General features: G+C 39.5%; 2 protein-coding genes, 1 long non-coding RNA gene and 1 other non-coding gene across 7 annotated transcripts; 3 read left to right on the top strand and 1 right to left on the bottom strand.

Annotated features, from left to right (window-relative positions):
* Positions 1-388: 388 nt before the first annotated feature.
* Positions 389-7800, top strand: LOC140800803 (receptor-like serine/threonine-protein kinase NCRK). Of its 4 annotated transcripts, XM_073155673.1 has the most exons (11): positions 389-527; positions 645-798; positions 1768-1905; positions 2088-2189; positions 2359-2475; positions 2793-3047; positions 4071-4312; positions 4871-5170; positions 6057-6293; positions 6614-6841; positions 7186-7800. In XM_073155673.1, the coding sequence occupies exons 3-11, from the start codon at positions 1836-1838 to the stop codon at positions 7507-7509; spliced, it is 1875 nt and encodes a 624-aa protein (XP_073011774.1). In that variant the 5' UTR covers positions 389-527; positions 645-798; positions 1768-1835; the 3' UTR covers positions 7510-7800. The 4 variants fall into 4 exon arrangements, with proteins under 4 accessions (XP_073011774.1, XP_073011773.1, XP_073011771.1 ...); XM_073155672.1 differs by lacking the exon at positions 389-527 and having other exon boundaries at positions 2784-3047; XM_073155670.1 differs by lacking the exon at positions 389-527 and having other exon boundaries at positions 694-798; positions 1975-2189; positions 2784-3047.
* A 265-nt stretch (positions 7801-8065) lies between these two features.
* On the bottom strand, positions 8066-10652 carry LOC140800802 (large ribosomal subunit protein mL102 (rPPR5)). Its single transcript, XM_073155669.1, has one exon. The coding sequence runs from the start codon at positions 10552-10554 to the stop codon at positions 8269-8271; it is 2286 nt and encodes a 761-aa protein (XP_073011770.1). The 5' UTR covers positions 10555-10652; the 3' UTR covers positions 8066-8268.
* A 155-nt stretch (positions 10653-10807) lies between these two features.
* On the top strand, positions 10808-15192 carry LOC140800804 (uncharacterized). The gene is made up of 3 exons (XR_012111310.1): positions 10808-11163; positions 14384-14703; positions 14802-15192. It is a non-coding gene; the product is annotated as an uncharacterized lncRNA (long non-coding RNA).
* LOC140801516 (U5 spliceosomal RNA) lies at positions 10812-10924 on the top strand. The gene has a single exon (XR_012111465.1). It is a non-coding gene; the product is annotated as a U5 spliceosomal RNA (small nuclear RNA).
* Positions 15193-17181: the final 1989 nt, after the last annotated feature.

The following is a 17181-nucleotide window of genomic DNA, read 5'->3' as shown; positions in this document are numbered from 1 at the left end:
CACGCACGCATCCTAGTAAGATGAACGGTTCCAAATCCTACGGTACGATTCGAGGACGTACCAAAAATGCTGAATCGACTTATCATTTCCCGCAAAAATAATAAATAAATCTAGAAAAACGAAAATAATTTTCTCTCGAATAGATTTTTATCCCTATTCGTCATTTATTTATTTATTTATTAGTATCCCGCTCAGATGTGCGGTGCGGTGCCTGCCTTTAAAGCTAAGGGATCTCATCTCATCTCATCCAAATATATATAATAGTTTTTTAAACTTTCTTCTTCTTTCTTTTTTTCTTTTGTCCCTTTCGCTTTTGACCCTCGTAAGAAAGTAAATATTCGAATTTCCGTCGACTATCCGTCCCCTAAAACCTTCTCTTCTCCTTCCTCATGAGCTGAACTTGATATTTGGTGGTGTTTCTATTTATCTTTTTGGTCCTTCTATTAACTGGATTGAGGTCTAGTGCAAGAATACTGTTACACTGGTGGGATGTCATTGTCGAGCTTGTTGTAGTAGCTATCGGAGAGGTGAGTAGAGTATTTTTTCTTTTCTATTTCTTCTCGGCGATTCTATTTTAGTGTTGTCCTCCGTGTCGTTGTTGCCCGCTTCAATGATTTGATTTCCTTGCTTGTCGTTGCTTGTAGCCGACAAATTCTTGGTAGATTTTGGTGGCCTCTCAAGCACTAGTATATTATAGCATCCGGGTTCCAGTATAGCAGGGCCGCACCAATGGCCGATCGGTTTTAGCGAATGCTGCATCTCGTCTAGGTTCCTCCAGCTCTGCATCATTCGAATTGGGTAATCTTCGAAACACCTTGGTTCAAGTTTCTTCTTGTTCTCCTGGTCGAATTTCGAATAATGGGGGAACACTTGAATATTTTGTAGAGTAAAGGAAGATATTTTTGCTTTAGTTCTGAAAAATCATCTCATCCTTGCTCGTACTTCCAAATGTAATCGCCGCAGTTCAAAAGATTGGGAAAAGATAGGAACTTGGTTATTCCGTTGTAGATTTAATAAGGCTTGCATCAGTGCGTAGTCATCAAAATGTTGTCGGTGGATCAGTTTAAAGTCAACGTATCTGAATTCTTGTAATGGATTGTCATCATCATCATTATTCATTATCTTGTTGTTTGTTTTTTCTTTTATGTTGTTCAGGCAGATGTACAGCTGAACCTTGTCATTGGATGGACAGGAGAATTCTTGTTCATCTATCCCTCATTTATTCTGTATGCTTTTCCTTTCAACTATTGGTAACATCTTCTTTCTTGGCGATATACTGGCATATGATAATACCATCTAGGTCAAAGACCAATTAAGAATTTTAAAGATTTGACTTTTAGGCATTAGTTGTGCTATGCATGTATCAGAAGGTAAACTAGTTGTCGGTGGACAGCAAGATTACAAGGAATTTAGTTCCCTTGCCTTGTTTCTTTCCTGAGACTTTGTTTCCCCATTTTAGTTATACTTATTCTGATAAACGAAAACTGGAAAACCAAGTCTAGATCTTCTTTTGTCCTAAATGGTAAGCATTTGCTTAACTTTTCTAGCTTGGTTTCTAGAATATTCTTTCTTATGAAATCAATTGAGTTATATGCTTCTGGTTGATCTTAGAGCCCTGTAATAATTTCATTTTACTTAATGGATGAAGGCAATTGCACATTAGATAAGTTCTTCTAATTCGACAAGCATATTCTGATTACTGATAGATAATTTGTGTCAAATCTGTTTATTGCTGATTGTCTGAATCTGTTGTATTTTGCTTTCAAGGGGGCTGTCATTGAACGGAAGCTAAGGTCTCTGATGTTTCTACCTTTTTGGTTCCTGGAGTAGTGCCAATGGAGCTACATTTGGAATTTATCATAACTTTCGTCTGTGTGATTCTCTGTTTGGAGTTTGTCTCCTGTGGTTAGTATTATAAATTTTAGTGAATTTTGATGATGATGCCACCTATATAATTATTCTCTCCACATGCAGAACGCTGGAGCTGTCTATGAAAAGAAAATTCAGTATCAATAGTTCTTTCCCATGTCTTTTGAGTAGATACAATGCCATTTCTGACAAGACAATGTTACCTTCATTCTTTGCAGAGGAGTCTCTGAATGGACCTGATACACTAAATTGGACGTGTACATGTGCTGCTGATTCCCTAGGAGCACAGAATTGCTCTACATCCTGTCATTGCACTCCTGGTATAGATGTGGATTGTTGTCTTCAAATCTTCAATCACATGTCTTTCTTGCTAAGATAGCACTCTCCAAGAAGTAGAAAATTTTCTTTTTTTATCTCGTTAAACACAATTCTGAGCCTTGTAAATCTCATCACCATTGTAAGATAACATGAGTTTGACTTTTGTGGCAGATGCAACAGAGGGACGGGAAGGAGCATGGAATTGCTTGTGCACATCACAACAAACACCTCAAGCACCAGGAAATATTCACGATGTTAATTGTTTTACTGCCTGCAATTGCACATCTGGTAACTTCTCAAATCCTTTCAAAGCATTTTCAGTAGCATTATAGCAGACTTAGCAGTAAATACTAAATAAGACTATAAATAAGAGCAAAACATAAGATATGTACTCGATAGTCCAATATACAGGTCAGAGTGTCTTCTCGATTATGGAAAGCTGATAGCATGCAAAAAGAAATAATTCCATTGTGCATTGAGTGGCACATAATGGATGTTCCATTATTTGGGGTTCTTTTTTTCTGTATCTGACATGATGGCATGTGATTGTTGTATATGGTAGTACTGTTTTGATTACTAGTTCTGAACTTGTCCAGGTTCTACAGGATCATCCAAGACGGCAAAGAACCATGTCTCCAAGAAAGCGGTTGTAGTCATACTCTTACTCTGTGTTGTTCTCACCACCATTGCTTTTCTTACATCCGTTGCCTGCTACTTCTATCACAAGGACAAACTCCCTTTGCAATCACAAATTTATTCTTTTGAAAAATACACAAGCTGGACAAGCAGATCTAACTTACTCAGCCATCGATCAGCTTCATGTCCAGAGCCTCAAGCAGAAGGTTTCAATGGACTCAAAGGTGAGATGCTCATTAATTGCTAAACATCTGGTTTCTATGTAAATCACCCGTGGGAAGCTACAACCTATGACAGGTTTTGATGTAGATGCTGAGTTATATACCAGAATTCCATCAATTTGTGGAGCTAGATGTAGCTAATACACTTGCATCTTTGTTATCGATCTAAATGGAGCACTGCTCCTTGCTACTACTACAGATATAAGTCTCAGATGTCTATGTGTTTTATGCACTTTACCTATGTGATGACAACAAAAACAACTATCATCCTGCAGTCCCAACTCTCAAGTATTTGGGGTTGCTGTATGGATTCCTTTTGCTTTTTTCCTGTAGGGCTACTGGATCTATGTACGTCTTCACCCTTCTGCACACTTGACATCTTGATCTCTCTGTCTTGGAACCTCCGTTGATATAGCATTTGAGAACCTGTTCCTCAACTTTAAAGAAATTGTTTCAATTGCTTTCAGTCTAGCTTGGTTGAGCTGAAGGATATATACTGATGCATTGGTAATGGCTGAAGGATAAATACTGATGCATTGATAATGTATTGACTACTGGTAATTGTTAAAATGCCATGTTAAGGAAGATATGTAAACTGTCAGAGTTCTGGCTATGTACACACAATGCACTATCCTCTGCATTTCTCTGATCGTAATATAGACATAAATATAGCAAGGCAGTTGTCAAAAGAGTATGATGCATTTCTTACTAACTATTTGAGCTGAAGGGTATATACTGATGCATTGGTAATGGCTGAAGGATATATACTGATGCATTGATAATGTATTGACTACTTGTAATTGTTAATGTCCCATGTTAAGGAAGATATGTAAGCTGTCAGAGTTCTGGCTATGTACACACAATGCACTATCCTCTGCATTTCTCTGATTGTAATATAGAATTGTAGACATAAACATAGCTAGGCAGTTGTCAAAAGAGTATGATGCATTTCTTACTAATTATTTGAATGCTTACTTTGGCATCCAAATGCTGGTTTAACTGACTAATATCTTGTTTCTGCTTCAGGATTTATATGGAGGCTTTCTCTCCTTTTCAGAAGTGAAAGAGGAACTCTACCTGGAGTAATTACACAATTTTCATATACTGAATTAGAACAAGCAGCTGACAAATTTTCAAATGCTAATCTAATAGGGGTGGGGGGAAGCAGCAATGTGTACCGTGGCCAGCTGAGTGACGGAAGAGTAGTTGCAATAAAGAAACTTAGGCCACTTGGACGGGCAGAGGCAGATTATGAATTTTTGTCTGAGGTATGCTACAGCTATATAATATAAGATATATAATACATATAAGTGTACATATTTATATTTATATACTTCCTTTTGTCTTACAGATCAAGTGACTCATCGTCTCATTTTGATTGAGTAAAATCCAATATATCTTCAGTCTAGCCTTGGGCTGAAGTACTAGCAATCTTAGCATTTTTTTATGTCCTGCAATTATAATCCACATAAATTTCTCAAATATGCATTTAGTTTTTTTATTTCCATATTAAGTAGACTTCCCATAATCCCTGGATTTCTTGCAGTCTCTGGTATGTCATTGTGGCAGTGACCACTTATCCTATTCATACATTTACTGTAGACAATATTGACAAAATTACTCTGTCGTTCTTTATCTCAGCAATTTTCCTTTCTAGTCAACTGCTTATCTTCTGAAAGAACAGTAAACCGGTGAAATTTTGAAGAAAGCGAGTTGTAAAGAAGTTGTGGAAATTTGTATTTATAATTGTCTGGGGTTTTAATTACTAATTCAAAAATAACCTCATCCTCTTCGTATATATAAATAATGCACCTCTTCTTCCACAGATCGAATTAATATCAAGACTGAACCATTGTCACGTGGTACCTTTGATTGGATATTGCTCAGAGAACCAAGGCAGGCAATCAGATAGGCTTTTGGTCTTTGAGTACATGTCCAATGGTAATTTGAGAGAATGTCTGGATTTAAAACAAGGGAAACAACCAATGGACTGGGAAACACGTGTAAATATTGCACTAGGAGTTGCAAAGGGATTGGAATATCTACATGAAGCAGCTGCTCCTAGGATTTTGCATCGAGACATTAAATCAAGTAACATTCTTTTGGATGAAAAGTACAGAGCTAAGGTGAGCATCGTGTATTTGAGGCTCCTAAAACTCAGTTTTACTTCTTCTTTTTTTCTAACTAATACCTCGCATTTCCCAGTGCACATAATTCTGCTCTTACTACAACGTGGACATAGTTGTTCTTGATAATAGTGATTTTAGTGATTCTGTGAGGGTCTGGCTCCTTGGGAGCAACTGCTTGTTGATAGGACTAGGATTAAGGCAACCACCTAACTGGCTGGAGGGCCATTATGCAGTAGCTAAAGGCATGATGGTTTGCCTCTCATGATTCAGTCGTTGAAGTCCTAACTCTTAGGAATTGTATTGACTATTGATGACCTTAGTTACCTATGTTACCTTGATCTGTCACTTAAATTTGGGTGTGAGCTGTAGTTGACAATAGCACAGAGCTCTACGAGCTTCAGTCCAACATTTGTATAGCTGTTAAAAAATATTCTCCTTATGAACTTGAAGTCAATTGAATCATAATTATACAGTGTTGTTCTCATTCTGTTTGTCCATCATGGGAAAAGATGACATGCTTGAGTAGGGCTTGAGCTTTCCCATCCACCAACTCACTACGTAACCTCTTGGACTTGAGATATGGTAAGACAGCTACATTGTCAGATAGATAGATATGGATGACCTTATTTGTTCTTAGGACATGCACAGAAAATATATGTTCATTTTTGGCTACCAAGCTGATGTTAGGCTAGTTTGGAGAAAGTTTCAGGTCCAAGATTATCTACATATTCCAAGGCAAATAGGAAACCGCATTTCTAACTAATTTTTTTATAACTACGATTTAGCAATCTTTTTGGTGGTGTAGCTTCTCTTTTTCTCCCAATGTAACTGATAAGTAGAGCATGATAGCTAAAATTTTTCAATTATGTACTGTGGCATGCAGATAACTGATCTTGGTATGGCAAAATGTCTGGCGGCCGATGATCCTGTGAGTTGCTCCAGTTCTCCAGCAAGAATGTTGGGGACTTTTGGATATTTCGCACCAGAGTATGCTATTGTGGGAAAGGCTTCACAAAAATCAGATGTTTTCAGTTTTGGAGTGGTTATTCTGGAGTTGATAACTGGCCGCCAACCCATCCAGAAATCATCAAATAGAGGAGATGAGAGCCTCGTGATATGGGTAACCTATTTCAAGCATATTTTATCTTTTGAATTTCTAGAGAAGGCAAATGCAGTTCAAGGGCAATTTTCATTACATAAGGAGATATTTCGTATAACGGTTAATAGAAGTCTACCACCACCAAGAACATGAACTATGTCGTTTGGGTTACAGTATGAATGAATTTTGGAGTTCTGAAATAAAAAATGCCTCTTCAATTTATAGTAAATTGTTCTGCTAATTCTGTCCAGGTTTTGACACAACTAATGATCTGATGAGAGTGAAAGACTTCTCACTACTATCAAACTGAGTATAATATAGGGTGTGCTTAAAATTTGTAGGCTACGGCTCGATTGCGTGACAGTAAGCTAGTTGTCTCAGAATTACCTGATCCTCTTCTAAAAGGTAAGTTCCCAGAAGAAGACATGCAAATAATTGCTCATTTGGCAAGAGAATGTTTGCAGTGGGATCCAGATTCCAGACCAACCATGAGTGAAGTCGTTCAGATTCTCTCAGTTATTGCTCCTGATAAGTCTAAGAGGCAAAATTTACCTACCAGTATTTTCACGGTAAGTGTTCATCTCATTTGTCCTTCTGAGTTCTTCTTGTGGAGTATGTTTTCTGGTTCTCCTTGCTGCTAATTTTTGCTAAAGAACTCTTTCAAAATAGAGATCGCAAACATATATAACATATTCTTAAGCGTTTGCCCTTTCTACTCCAAAGAACAGCATTTCTTCTGATGGATCTGGAATTCGACAAAAAAAATAATTCATTTATGGTCTCTTCACTAGAACTTTACTTCTAGTCGTTAAACTTCAACTATTTTAAAGGGTTTTGGTCGAGTAAAGGCACATGATAAAGAGCTTTTTGAACGTAATGGTAGTTATTACGTGCATTTCTTTGTTCTGTACAGAGCTCTTCACTCAGCAAAAGGGCCATTACTGACATCGAGAGAGCAGATGATTCAACTAGAAGAGATCTGAGGCAAGCAGCTTCAAAAGGATGGCATGCTCAGTTCTCATCACAAATAGAACTTGACCATAGCTTCTGCAAAGATGCTCTGAAGAGCACTGAAACTGTTTCGCCAGCTGAGCACATGGAGAGACTGATTCTGCTGAGTTCAAATGGCCGGAGTTTACGATCCTCAGATGACGATACAGTTGACCTGACGGAACCACGGTTCGAGTCATTCACGCAGGCAAATGTATTCAAGCCAGCCGCAGGAAGACTCTCTTAAAAGGGAAGAACTCAAATACAGTTTGCCAAAGACTGATACAAGCGGGAAAAGTAGAAAAGTGGTAGCCTAGCGGTAGCCTCTCCCATTTAATTGAGGCTGTGGAGAACTGGAGATTGTGTTTGCCTTTTGTACAGACTACAGAATGATCCGTTGGAAGATGTTGCCTTAACTTAATCTGAACTTTGGGACTCTAAAGATCTTAAAACATTTATGAATTGTAATAATAAGATCAAATGTTAGCCTTTTAGCTGAAGGCTTATAGATGAAAAAGAAGACCTCAATTTGAAGTAATTCTAGTTTCAGATTATGCAGGATAAAACATGACGAAACTGAACTTTGTAGACCATACCAAACAGTAAAATTACTAACCCATCATGAGACGCAAGGGTGTACAAGTAGTCATCGTAGACCTGAATATCCGAGGAATTCTGATCACTGACTGTGACAGTTCATCAATTCATCACAAGGTTCGGCGATATTTGGGTCGTGGAGGGAGGTTCATCAATACAAGTTTAAGTTGCCCAAGTAGAGTTTGTAGCAAAAACAAATAGAAGAGTTTTGCAAATCGAAGTAAAAAAACCTTTGATCACCGTAACAAGAACAAAATTATCACAGCAGACAACATCCATAACTTCAAGAGCAACATGACCAACTGGTCATTTATGTCTCATTATCCACTACCGAATTAGACAAGAAAGAAAGAAAAAGAAGAGAAGGGTAAAACGAGGAGAGGATATAACTAACCAACTCCCAAATATTTCAGTATGCATCCCTTGCAACCAATTTGCCCTTCTTTGGAGTTAGGGGTGCCTTCCCTGCCAAAATCCTAGATAATATGTCAGCTTGCTTTGTGTTCCCTTCAGCATTAAGGCTATTGATCAAAGCATCGCATCCCTTCTTGTCCACAACACCTCCTTTTGCTTTGATCTTACAAAGTATAGAATATGCCGGCAATGTCTTCCCTTCTGTGTAGAGGGCATCGAGCACTCTGTCGTAGCTTGAAAAGCTGATATCATAGTCCCTCTCCAATCCGAAATCCACAAGATTTTGAGCCTCCATTGCCCTACCATTCTCACAGAGAGTAGCCAGCAATTTGTCAAAATCCGGGAAGCAGTCATTGTTCGTCATCAGATTAATGCGGCCCAGCGCTTCCTCCACATGACCCCTCATGAAGAGAGCTTCTAGGATCTTGTGAACCATGTCCATGTTCTCCTTCACCCCCTTCTCTATCATGCTCTTCATTACTCGACTAGCTGTTTGGACACGACCATCATCAAACAATGCCACCATCACCGACCGGAATAGAGACGAGCTTGGTATGTGGCCTTGTTCCATCATGCTATCCAATGCAGTCCTTGCGTCAGCAGGCTCTCCTTTCTTCAGGTAGCAGGTGACAAGCAATTCATAGCAATCTGCGTCGGTTGGAACCCCCCGACGATTCATGATGTTCAGGATCTCCAATGCAGACTCCGGCAACCCTTCCTTTGCATGTCCACGGATCAGGTTGTTGAACGCGACCTTGTCGTCAACCCCTTTCTTCATTAACTGCCTGAAGAAAGTTTCAGCCTTCTTGGTATCACCACTGCTGGACAAGTACTCGATCATCGGATTATATGCTGATGCCTCTAGAGGAGGACTCTGAGGAAGCAACATTGTCCCCTTCTCAAGAAGTTCATCAAGCATCTGCACAGCACTGTCATACTTCTTTCCCCGGCACAGGCTTTCAATTAAAACACCATACTGCATCGGATCCACCACAACATGTTTGAACTGAGCCATCTTCTTGTGCACCTCGACAGCTCCATCCAAGTCATCTGACTTGCACAGCGCAGACACCAACCTCAAGAAGACGGACTTATCCTTTGGAGTGAGCCGCCGCTCAGCCATCTCACTCAAAATCTTCTTAGCCTCCAGTGTCCTCCCAACGTCATCGCAGAGCCCTGGCATCAGTGCTGCAAAAGTCTTCTCACTAAGCCGGAGTCCTTTCTGACCCATTTCGCCAAACAGCCGCAAAGCGTCTTCCACCTTCCCCTCAGAGACGTAACCTTTTATCATAATATTGTATGTTATAGAATTCGGCTCAAAACCGGACGCAGCCATTTCGTCAAACATCTTCTCGGCGTCCTCCATCTTCTTTGCTCGAGCCCAACCATTGAGCAGAGTATTGTAGGTAACAACGTCCGGTGCGATTCCTCTCTCCTTCATGTCGGCAAAGAAGCGGCTAGCTGACTCCATCTTAATAGAAAGGCAGAAGCCCCAGATGAGGGCGTTATAAGTGGACAGCTCCGGGGTGACACCCTCCCGGAGCATCGAATTGAACACCCTCTTGGCCATGGGTACCCGGCCGCCACGGAGAATAGCCTTGAAGAACGCGTCATAGGACCGCACTGTGCGTTCGACGCCGAGCTCAGGCATGCGGCGGAAAAGCTTGACGACTTCCTGCGGAATCCCAGCGCGGCCGTAGGCGTCGAGGAGGGCGACGAGCATCGCTTCGTCGCGTTCGACGAGGCGCTTGGGCATGTCGTCGAGGACGATGCATCGGGCGTGGTTGATCATGGAGTTGCGGGTGAGAACCCCGACGATCTCACCGTAGGTGGACTGGTCGTGGCGGAATCCCGTCTTCTCTACCCACCGGAAGAAGCGGAGGGCGTGGTCGGGATCCCGTGCGCCGCGGAGGACGCCGAGGACGAGGGATTGGTCGAAGTGTGGGGCCAAGGAGCGGATCGAGTTCTGGAGACGGGTCGTCCATGGGCGGCGGGACATCATGTAGCATATCGTCTCGTGGAGGGGCTCCGGGTCGGAGCTGCTGCGTTCGCGACGGTGAGGGCGTTTGGGTGGAGAAGGACCGGGATTGGATCCGGCGGGATCCGAGGGGGAGGTGGACTCGGATTCGGATTCGGGCGGAGAAGGGTCCGAGATAGGGGTCGTGGTTGTAGTGGAAAATGCATGGAAGAGGACGGAAGTGGAGCTTGGGATGAGTTTTAGGGTTTTGGAGGCGGAAGTGGCTGCAGAACGGGAGAAAGAAGAAGAGAGGTGGTGTGCCATATATTTTTTTTTTTTTTTCTTTTCTTTAGCTCCACTATACTACCTTCGTCCTTCTTTAGGGGCTTTTCAAGGGTTTTTCCTGGGGTTTTGCATTGCTTTGGGGTTTGGGGCCCCCACTAAATTTTAGGCCCAGAATGAGACCAGTAAGTAAGAACTAAGAATAGAGATTCATTGCCGGAACCGGAAGTTTAGTCCCACATCGCTTCGTGAGAGCATAGCAATATAAGGCCTGGAAGACGCAACCGTCAGATTCACGCAGCTGCGTGGTGGGAGCAAAGCGAACTATTCTTTCGCCTTTTACTAAAGAATACCGTGCGCCCGCCACCTTAAGCAGCATACGCTTATTTTTTTATAGAGGGCTGTTCCTTTTAGGAACGGCCTTTCAAGTCAATCAGAACTCTATATAATTTTCTCTCCATAGATAGGGATTCTATGCTTGAATAGAGATTTCGAAATATTAATTTTGGTTCTATTCTCTTGAGTCATATTATCTCTTCCGACTTGGATCACGAAGACGACTTGAAACGCGCGTACGCATCCTTGTTTTCTGTTACAGCTCTTCCGACGAAAGAAAATAGTACCAGTCCCTGAATCATGCCACCGATCTCTGTAATGTTCTCTTCTTTTTTCTTTTTTTTTTTGGTGCTTTTAATATAATTTCAAGTGTTCTTCCCAGATAAATGCCAGTGAATAGTTGAAAGAATAGGTTTTTATTTTTATTTTTTTATTCTTGGGTTCATCCTTGCGACAGAACGTTTCGTTTTTGCAGCATCTGTGCCATGATTTATCTTGCTGTGGTTCCGTTTGCTTGAGATTTCCTTTGCGTCAATACTCATTATTGGATATCTGATCTGTTCTAATAGTAGGTTTTGTTTGTTTAGCTGTAATTAGACTGTTTCAGTTTCATAAAGTGATTTCTCAAGTACATAAATGAATTTGCTTCTGATTGAATATTTCTTTAAAGAAGCTTTATATTGTGTTGTGTTAGCACTTTTTCCTTGTGTAACTTTCCAATCAGGTTATGTGGAGGATGACTTGAAACTGTTAATCTTGGATTCCTATTCCACTCGCATTTCTGGTAGACCTAATTATTATAGGCACTGCACTAGAAAGAACTTCTAAGATAAGAACAGAGAAGAAAGGAATTTATGTTAATCATCTGAAGCGAGAAGAAAGGACCTTATTCAGTGATGTGGTTGATTGTGTTTAAAACTGATGCACCTCTGACGGAACTAGCTTTTTGGGCATTCTTAATGAACTTAGTGAATTTGGATTTAGTGAAGCAAGGCTACAGTGTGACAGCCTGCAGAAATGCTTTGGAGTTCTGAAAAACTTGAACACCCTGACGCATGGTTTACATCTTTACACATGATAGATCACAAAAAGAAGATGCAATAATAATTTTTAAGTTGCCTATTGAGCAACTTCTACTATCTTAGGAACGTGTGGGGCTTTCAAGTTTCAAACAGGGTGGATGGATGTGCAAATTAATGGAGTTCTGAAGCTTGATCTAAGTTGTGCTGAACCGTGAATGATGATTATGAAGCTATATGTCTTTTGGATATGGTCAGAAATGCAATTGAGGAACTGATTTGTAGGTTAACAGAGATTATATATTTTGGAAAGAAACCAATCACAGAGCACAGGGTACTTTTTATGGAATATCATATCCTCGCAAGAATGCATATTATCCATTGATGTGTCGCAATCCGATCTTCCTACATACCCAAGATCGACCATCCAACAAAAAGAAGCATTTAGAAAACAAGGTCATAAAACTTGCCTTTTTTCATGAACAATTGGCCTCCCCAAAATGTTACATGTTTGCAAGGTGGAGAAAACATTTATAAGACCACTGATCTTCCCTTCACCTAAGGGAAATCCTCCTCTTCTCCAAGTAGACAACCCAATATCTTAAATGACAACACAAGTTCTTATACTTTTGGAATGGGAAGCCCAAGTAAAGCTTCTAGCATAAGAAAGACCCTATTGCACAAACTACGAACTTATAGCGAGTCAAAGACTATGAAGAAGAAAAAAATTAGTGCAATTCCCAGTATCTATATATATGTTTCCTAATCTGTTATTATGTATTGCATTTTTGCTGAATAATGGGATTGCACAGTTCCGCGAAAAAAGATTAATGGCAAGGGTTATTTTTAAATCTTACAGTTGAATCATCGGTACGCATAGAAATGAGCTCTATCCCTTTCATGTTAAAACATTCAACGGATATATTTGGGGTCAACATATTTGTAGAGATGGCAGATCTGAGTTGTAAGAAAGAGTACTCACTATGTTAAAACATTCAATGGATATATTTGGGGTCAACATATTTGTAGAGATGGCAGATCTGAGTTGTAAGAAAGAGTACTCACTAGGTAACGAAGAATCCCTGCAAATTGGATTATACTTTTGTAATGTTTCTAAGTGATGCCATAACATACAAGAAGAAGGAATATAGAGATTGAACATAACTGGTGGAAATACTGAATTTGAGGTGAATCAGAAACGCTTAAAACATGCCTTTCTTGTATTAGTTGTGCCAACCAATAGCGAAGTAGGCCTGAGAAATAAAATTTGATCTAGTACCATGCTCACCTGAGTATTACAATTTCTTTTTTAGGTGTTGGATGGCTCATGATTCTATTGCATCCAGTCGACATATCCAATTCCTACACCATTCTGATAATGAAGCAAGACAAGCAGATGGTGCATTTGATGATGATAGCCCCTAGAAAATTTATACTCTAGGAGCTTTTAATCCTACTTATTCTTTTCCAAACAAGTATCTTAATTACTCCTCTTGACAAGGAGTAAAATTGATGGAAAGCAGCTTCTGATCTTAGTACTTTTTCCATGGGAAAGAAAGCCGCCATTGGTTGGGAAGAAAGGACATGAGAGGCTTTTGCATCTTACTGCATTTTACCTCAGCAAGGGGAGGAAAGGTCACAGAGGAGTAGTAGACATATTGATCAGGAGAAAAGCTTGTATACCACAATAAAGAGAGACAAGATCAGTGTCAGATAAGACCATCAAGCAATCCAGTCTTCCACAATCTTTCAGAGGGAGCTAAGGATGCATCCAATGCCCTTGTCCTTGTAGAGGCAATAAAAAGTTGATTGAACATAGTAGTTGAGGACCAATTTGATTATGAACATTACTTTGAGAATATGTGAAAAAGCATAATAACAAGAAAGAGTTCTACTATTCTTGTCTACCTTACAGTAGAATGATTTAATTAGATTGCAAGCTGTCGTTGCATTTTATCTTCCTTCAGGGGTTAACAAGATAGTCATGATAGCATCTTTTTCCCCATTATTTCAGTGATAAAACCAAGAGCAAAAAATTCCGAAGAGTTCTGTACAAAGCACTTGATGTTCACTTTAGCACCATATGACATACTAATTTAGTAATCTTAATCCAATGCACGGTTGAATATTAGGCTAATTAATATTGGACGAAAAGCTAACATTAGATGATGTTATTTGTCACCTGAGAAGTGAGTGAGTCCACACAAGATGTCATTATTAAAAAAAAAAAAAGAGTAATATAAGAAGGCATCAGTAGAGACACAACTTAGATTGACTAAATGACTTGCCTTCATCTTTCTGCTGTGTTTGAATGGACAGTGTAATGTTTTGTAAATAAGCAAGCATATACAAATTTGAGCCTCGCATTGATTCCTTTGGTATGATGATAGCATGGCGGAAAGAAAAACATCGATCAGTGAAGCTGGCTGCAAAGGCCACAAACAAATATGATGATATTTCGGCTGGAAGTTGGGATAGTTAGTAATATCTATCTTTTGTTTCCTTGAATTCTGTAGGGACTTGACCATCTTGGAGATGGTCATCATGGGTGGAGCACTGGACGTATTCTTTCTTTCTTTCTTGCATAGCAAAGTACACTTTGAAAGTGGAAACGGGCACGGATAGTTGCTACATTGGCAAGACACAACCAACCAACCAACCAACCCATGTTGAGATGATAACATCTCTGTGGGTAATGAGTCAGCTAAGCACATGGCTCTTCTTAGACCAGCATCATCAAGCTACTTACCATTTGAAGGCCAAGCATGTCCACTCGGCTGAAAAGCATGTGGCACCCTTAGGAGGGGACACATAATTCATCACTACCAGGCACCAGGTATTACTAAATTTATTTATTTATTTATTTATTTATTTTTACCCCTTCTCTTCTCTTCTCTTCCCTTTCCTTGATGTGATGATGATGATAAGGAGCAGGACTATAAGCTTGGAGTAGAGTGGAGTGGAATCGAGTGGAGTGGAGTGGAGCATATGAAATGATGATTAGATTAACTTGATGTGGCCTCACTGGCCCGCACTCTAGAAAGCAACCAAAACTCGTCCCATTGAGGCCGAGGCCCCCACCCCACCGTGTTTTGGTGCCACCATGTGAAGAGTAACGACAATGGCTAGCAACCCAAATTATACAACATCACCCACCCACACACACACTAAACTATAACTATACTATAACTATATTATACTTTGTATTACTTCTTAGAGTAAACAGTGATACACGATCATTTGCTACACAGCAGCTATACCTATATGACTGTAGTAACTCATGTATTTTTTTATAGATCATCGAACACTGGATCACCTGTTATAATCTCTGTTTTGTGTATTTATGTCCTTTGGATGTAGGATAGGTTGGTGATAAAGAATAGAAAAGACAACAGATTTGAGATATTATGCCCTCCTACTTAAATTTTTCATATAATTTCTTTGATTTTTCTGTAAAAGGTGAGCTCTGGATTAACCTTGGCCCCTCATCACTGCACCTTCCGACCCTGACAAGAATCTCCAAACCGCTTTTGACCAAATGTCCTGACTGTAAACTCTTATAGTTTTGATTTATGTAAAATCGTTAAAAAAATTTAATCCAAATTTAACAACAAAAAAAAGGTATAAATTACTATAATACACATATAATACTGATAATCATATTCTTTGAGCAAATATGAATTTTCTATTAATATTTTTAATTCTATGAAGCATATACTTTAAAAGGATGTACACTGTGATAGTTAGACAATAATAAAATAATTTATAATCTAAGATAAGAAAACGATAAGAGATGTTGAAACTGAATTTTATTTTAAATTTGAAGAATAAAATATAAGGAACAAATTTTCTATAATAAAATTTTAATTTTAATTTTTTGTATTTTCTTTCTTAATAAGTTTAGATAAAAAAAAATTTAATATAAATCACAAGAGGATAAAGTGATACAAATGAATTTTTATGAGTAATTTAATTTTAGACAAGCCACAGGTAATATATCCTTTCTGTATTGAAGCAAGACACTGTTTGAGTAGACTAACACATTATTTGATGACCAAAAGATAGCTGACGATATTAGATTTTCAAACACGGCTATAGGTTCTTATTTTTCTTTTTCCTAGTGAGTTATACAAAGTACGCATATCTTGATTGATTTCATGTGTTTGACAACAGTAGCTCGGGTTGCCATTGGTCCTATGCAATCATGGACCATGCCAGCAGTTACAGGATACAGGATGAGAAATTTGCATCAAGAATACGATCCTAGATTGACGTATGGGTTTGACAGGTGATGCTTACGACGTTCCTAACATTTATTCAAACACTTGTGCGAGACCGAGACGCTGGTTCCATCTCTTCTTGTTGCATGCTTGCTGGTACGATCTACCAAGTTATGGGCCTATAGTATACCCTCAAGGAAAGGGAGGGCCACCACCACCAGCATTGAGGTCGGGGGTTGGCATGGCCAAATGGATCTTTCAATGGATTGATGACATTTGAAACGACAAAGGTGCTCAAAGATACAACCCTCTCATAAAAAAGAAAAGAAAAGAAAAGAAAAGAAAAAAAAAGAAATCTACTTAAGATGGAACATCCTTATTAGATAAAGAGAACCACGACCACTACTAAATATTTGTTCGAGGAATCAAGAATAAACCGAAAGAAAGGCCTGAATGCTACATTATTTGTTTCTGATTGAAGCTTGTAATAATTCTTTCTTGCACACAAATGCCCTTGTCATCATGTGGGATGATCTAATTTATGGCAGCAAAGCAATTGTTGGTTAGTGGAGATCTCTTGTTCTGTTCTGGAGTACTTGGCCTATCGACTTTATATATATATGATCTTAACACTAGCCAACAGAGCTCAACTGGAGCCACTGTATGATATAATGCTTGATGGTAAGCATATGTATTTAAACCTCTTCATAAGGCTTTAATTAAGTGGATCTGGGAAAGTTGATGGAAAGGTTAGTAGGAGGAGATAAGTGTTCTGGGGATCCCCGAACGTACAAGAGTGGATTAGAGTATACAAAAGTGGGGATCTCTATAGAGGAATATTCAATTATGGGACAAGAGGCTATGTATAATTTGTTATTATGCTCATCTGACCTGTATGGGAATTAGAGAGGGAGGAATGATGGGGGGGGAAGGAGAGGCAAGGCAATCAGTGGAAGGGATGGGGATGGCAATGGCATAGATGGAGGAGGAGAGCATGCTTGGTCTGTCTGGTGGGATCGATGCATGGGGGAATGGGGTTGGCGTGGTGAATAAAAATTTCAGTGTTCCCTCTGTGTGCAGCAAGGATGTCTAGG

The sequence above is a fragment of the Typha latifolia genome, chromosome 14, assembly GCF_019914945.1.
Source record: "Typha latifolia isolate L0001 chromosome 14, TyphaL0001v2, whole genome shotgun sequence".
Classification (NCBI taxonomy): Eukaryota; Viridiplantae; Streptophyta; class Magnoliopsida; order Poales; family Typhaceae; genus Typha; species Typha latifolia.
The sequence above is the reverse complement of the archived record's forward strand: the minus strand, read 5'-3'. Positions and strand labels throughout refer to the sequence as shown.

Bases quoted from the DNA above. Each gene is read 5' to 3' on its own strand.
- LOC140800803 (XM_073155670.1), top strand. From the start codon at position 1,991: ATGAAAAGAAAATTCAGTATCAATAGTTCTTTCCCATGTCTTTTGAGT. The intron at 4,313-4,870 runs GTATGCTACAGC...CTTCTTCCACAG, and splicing joins ATTATGAATTTTTGTCTGAG to ATCGAATTAATATCAAGACT. The intron at 6,294-6,613 runs GTAACCTATTTC...TAAAATTTGTAG, and splicing joins ATGAGAGCCTCGTGATATGG to GCTACGGCTCGATTGCGTGA.
- LOC140800802 (XM_073155669.1), bottom strand. From the start codon at position 10,554: ATGGCACACCACCTCTCTTCTTCTTTCTCCCGTTCTGCAGCCACTTCC.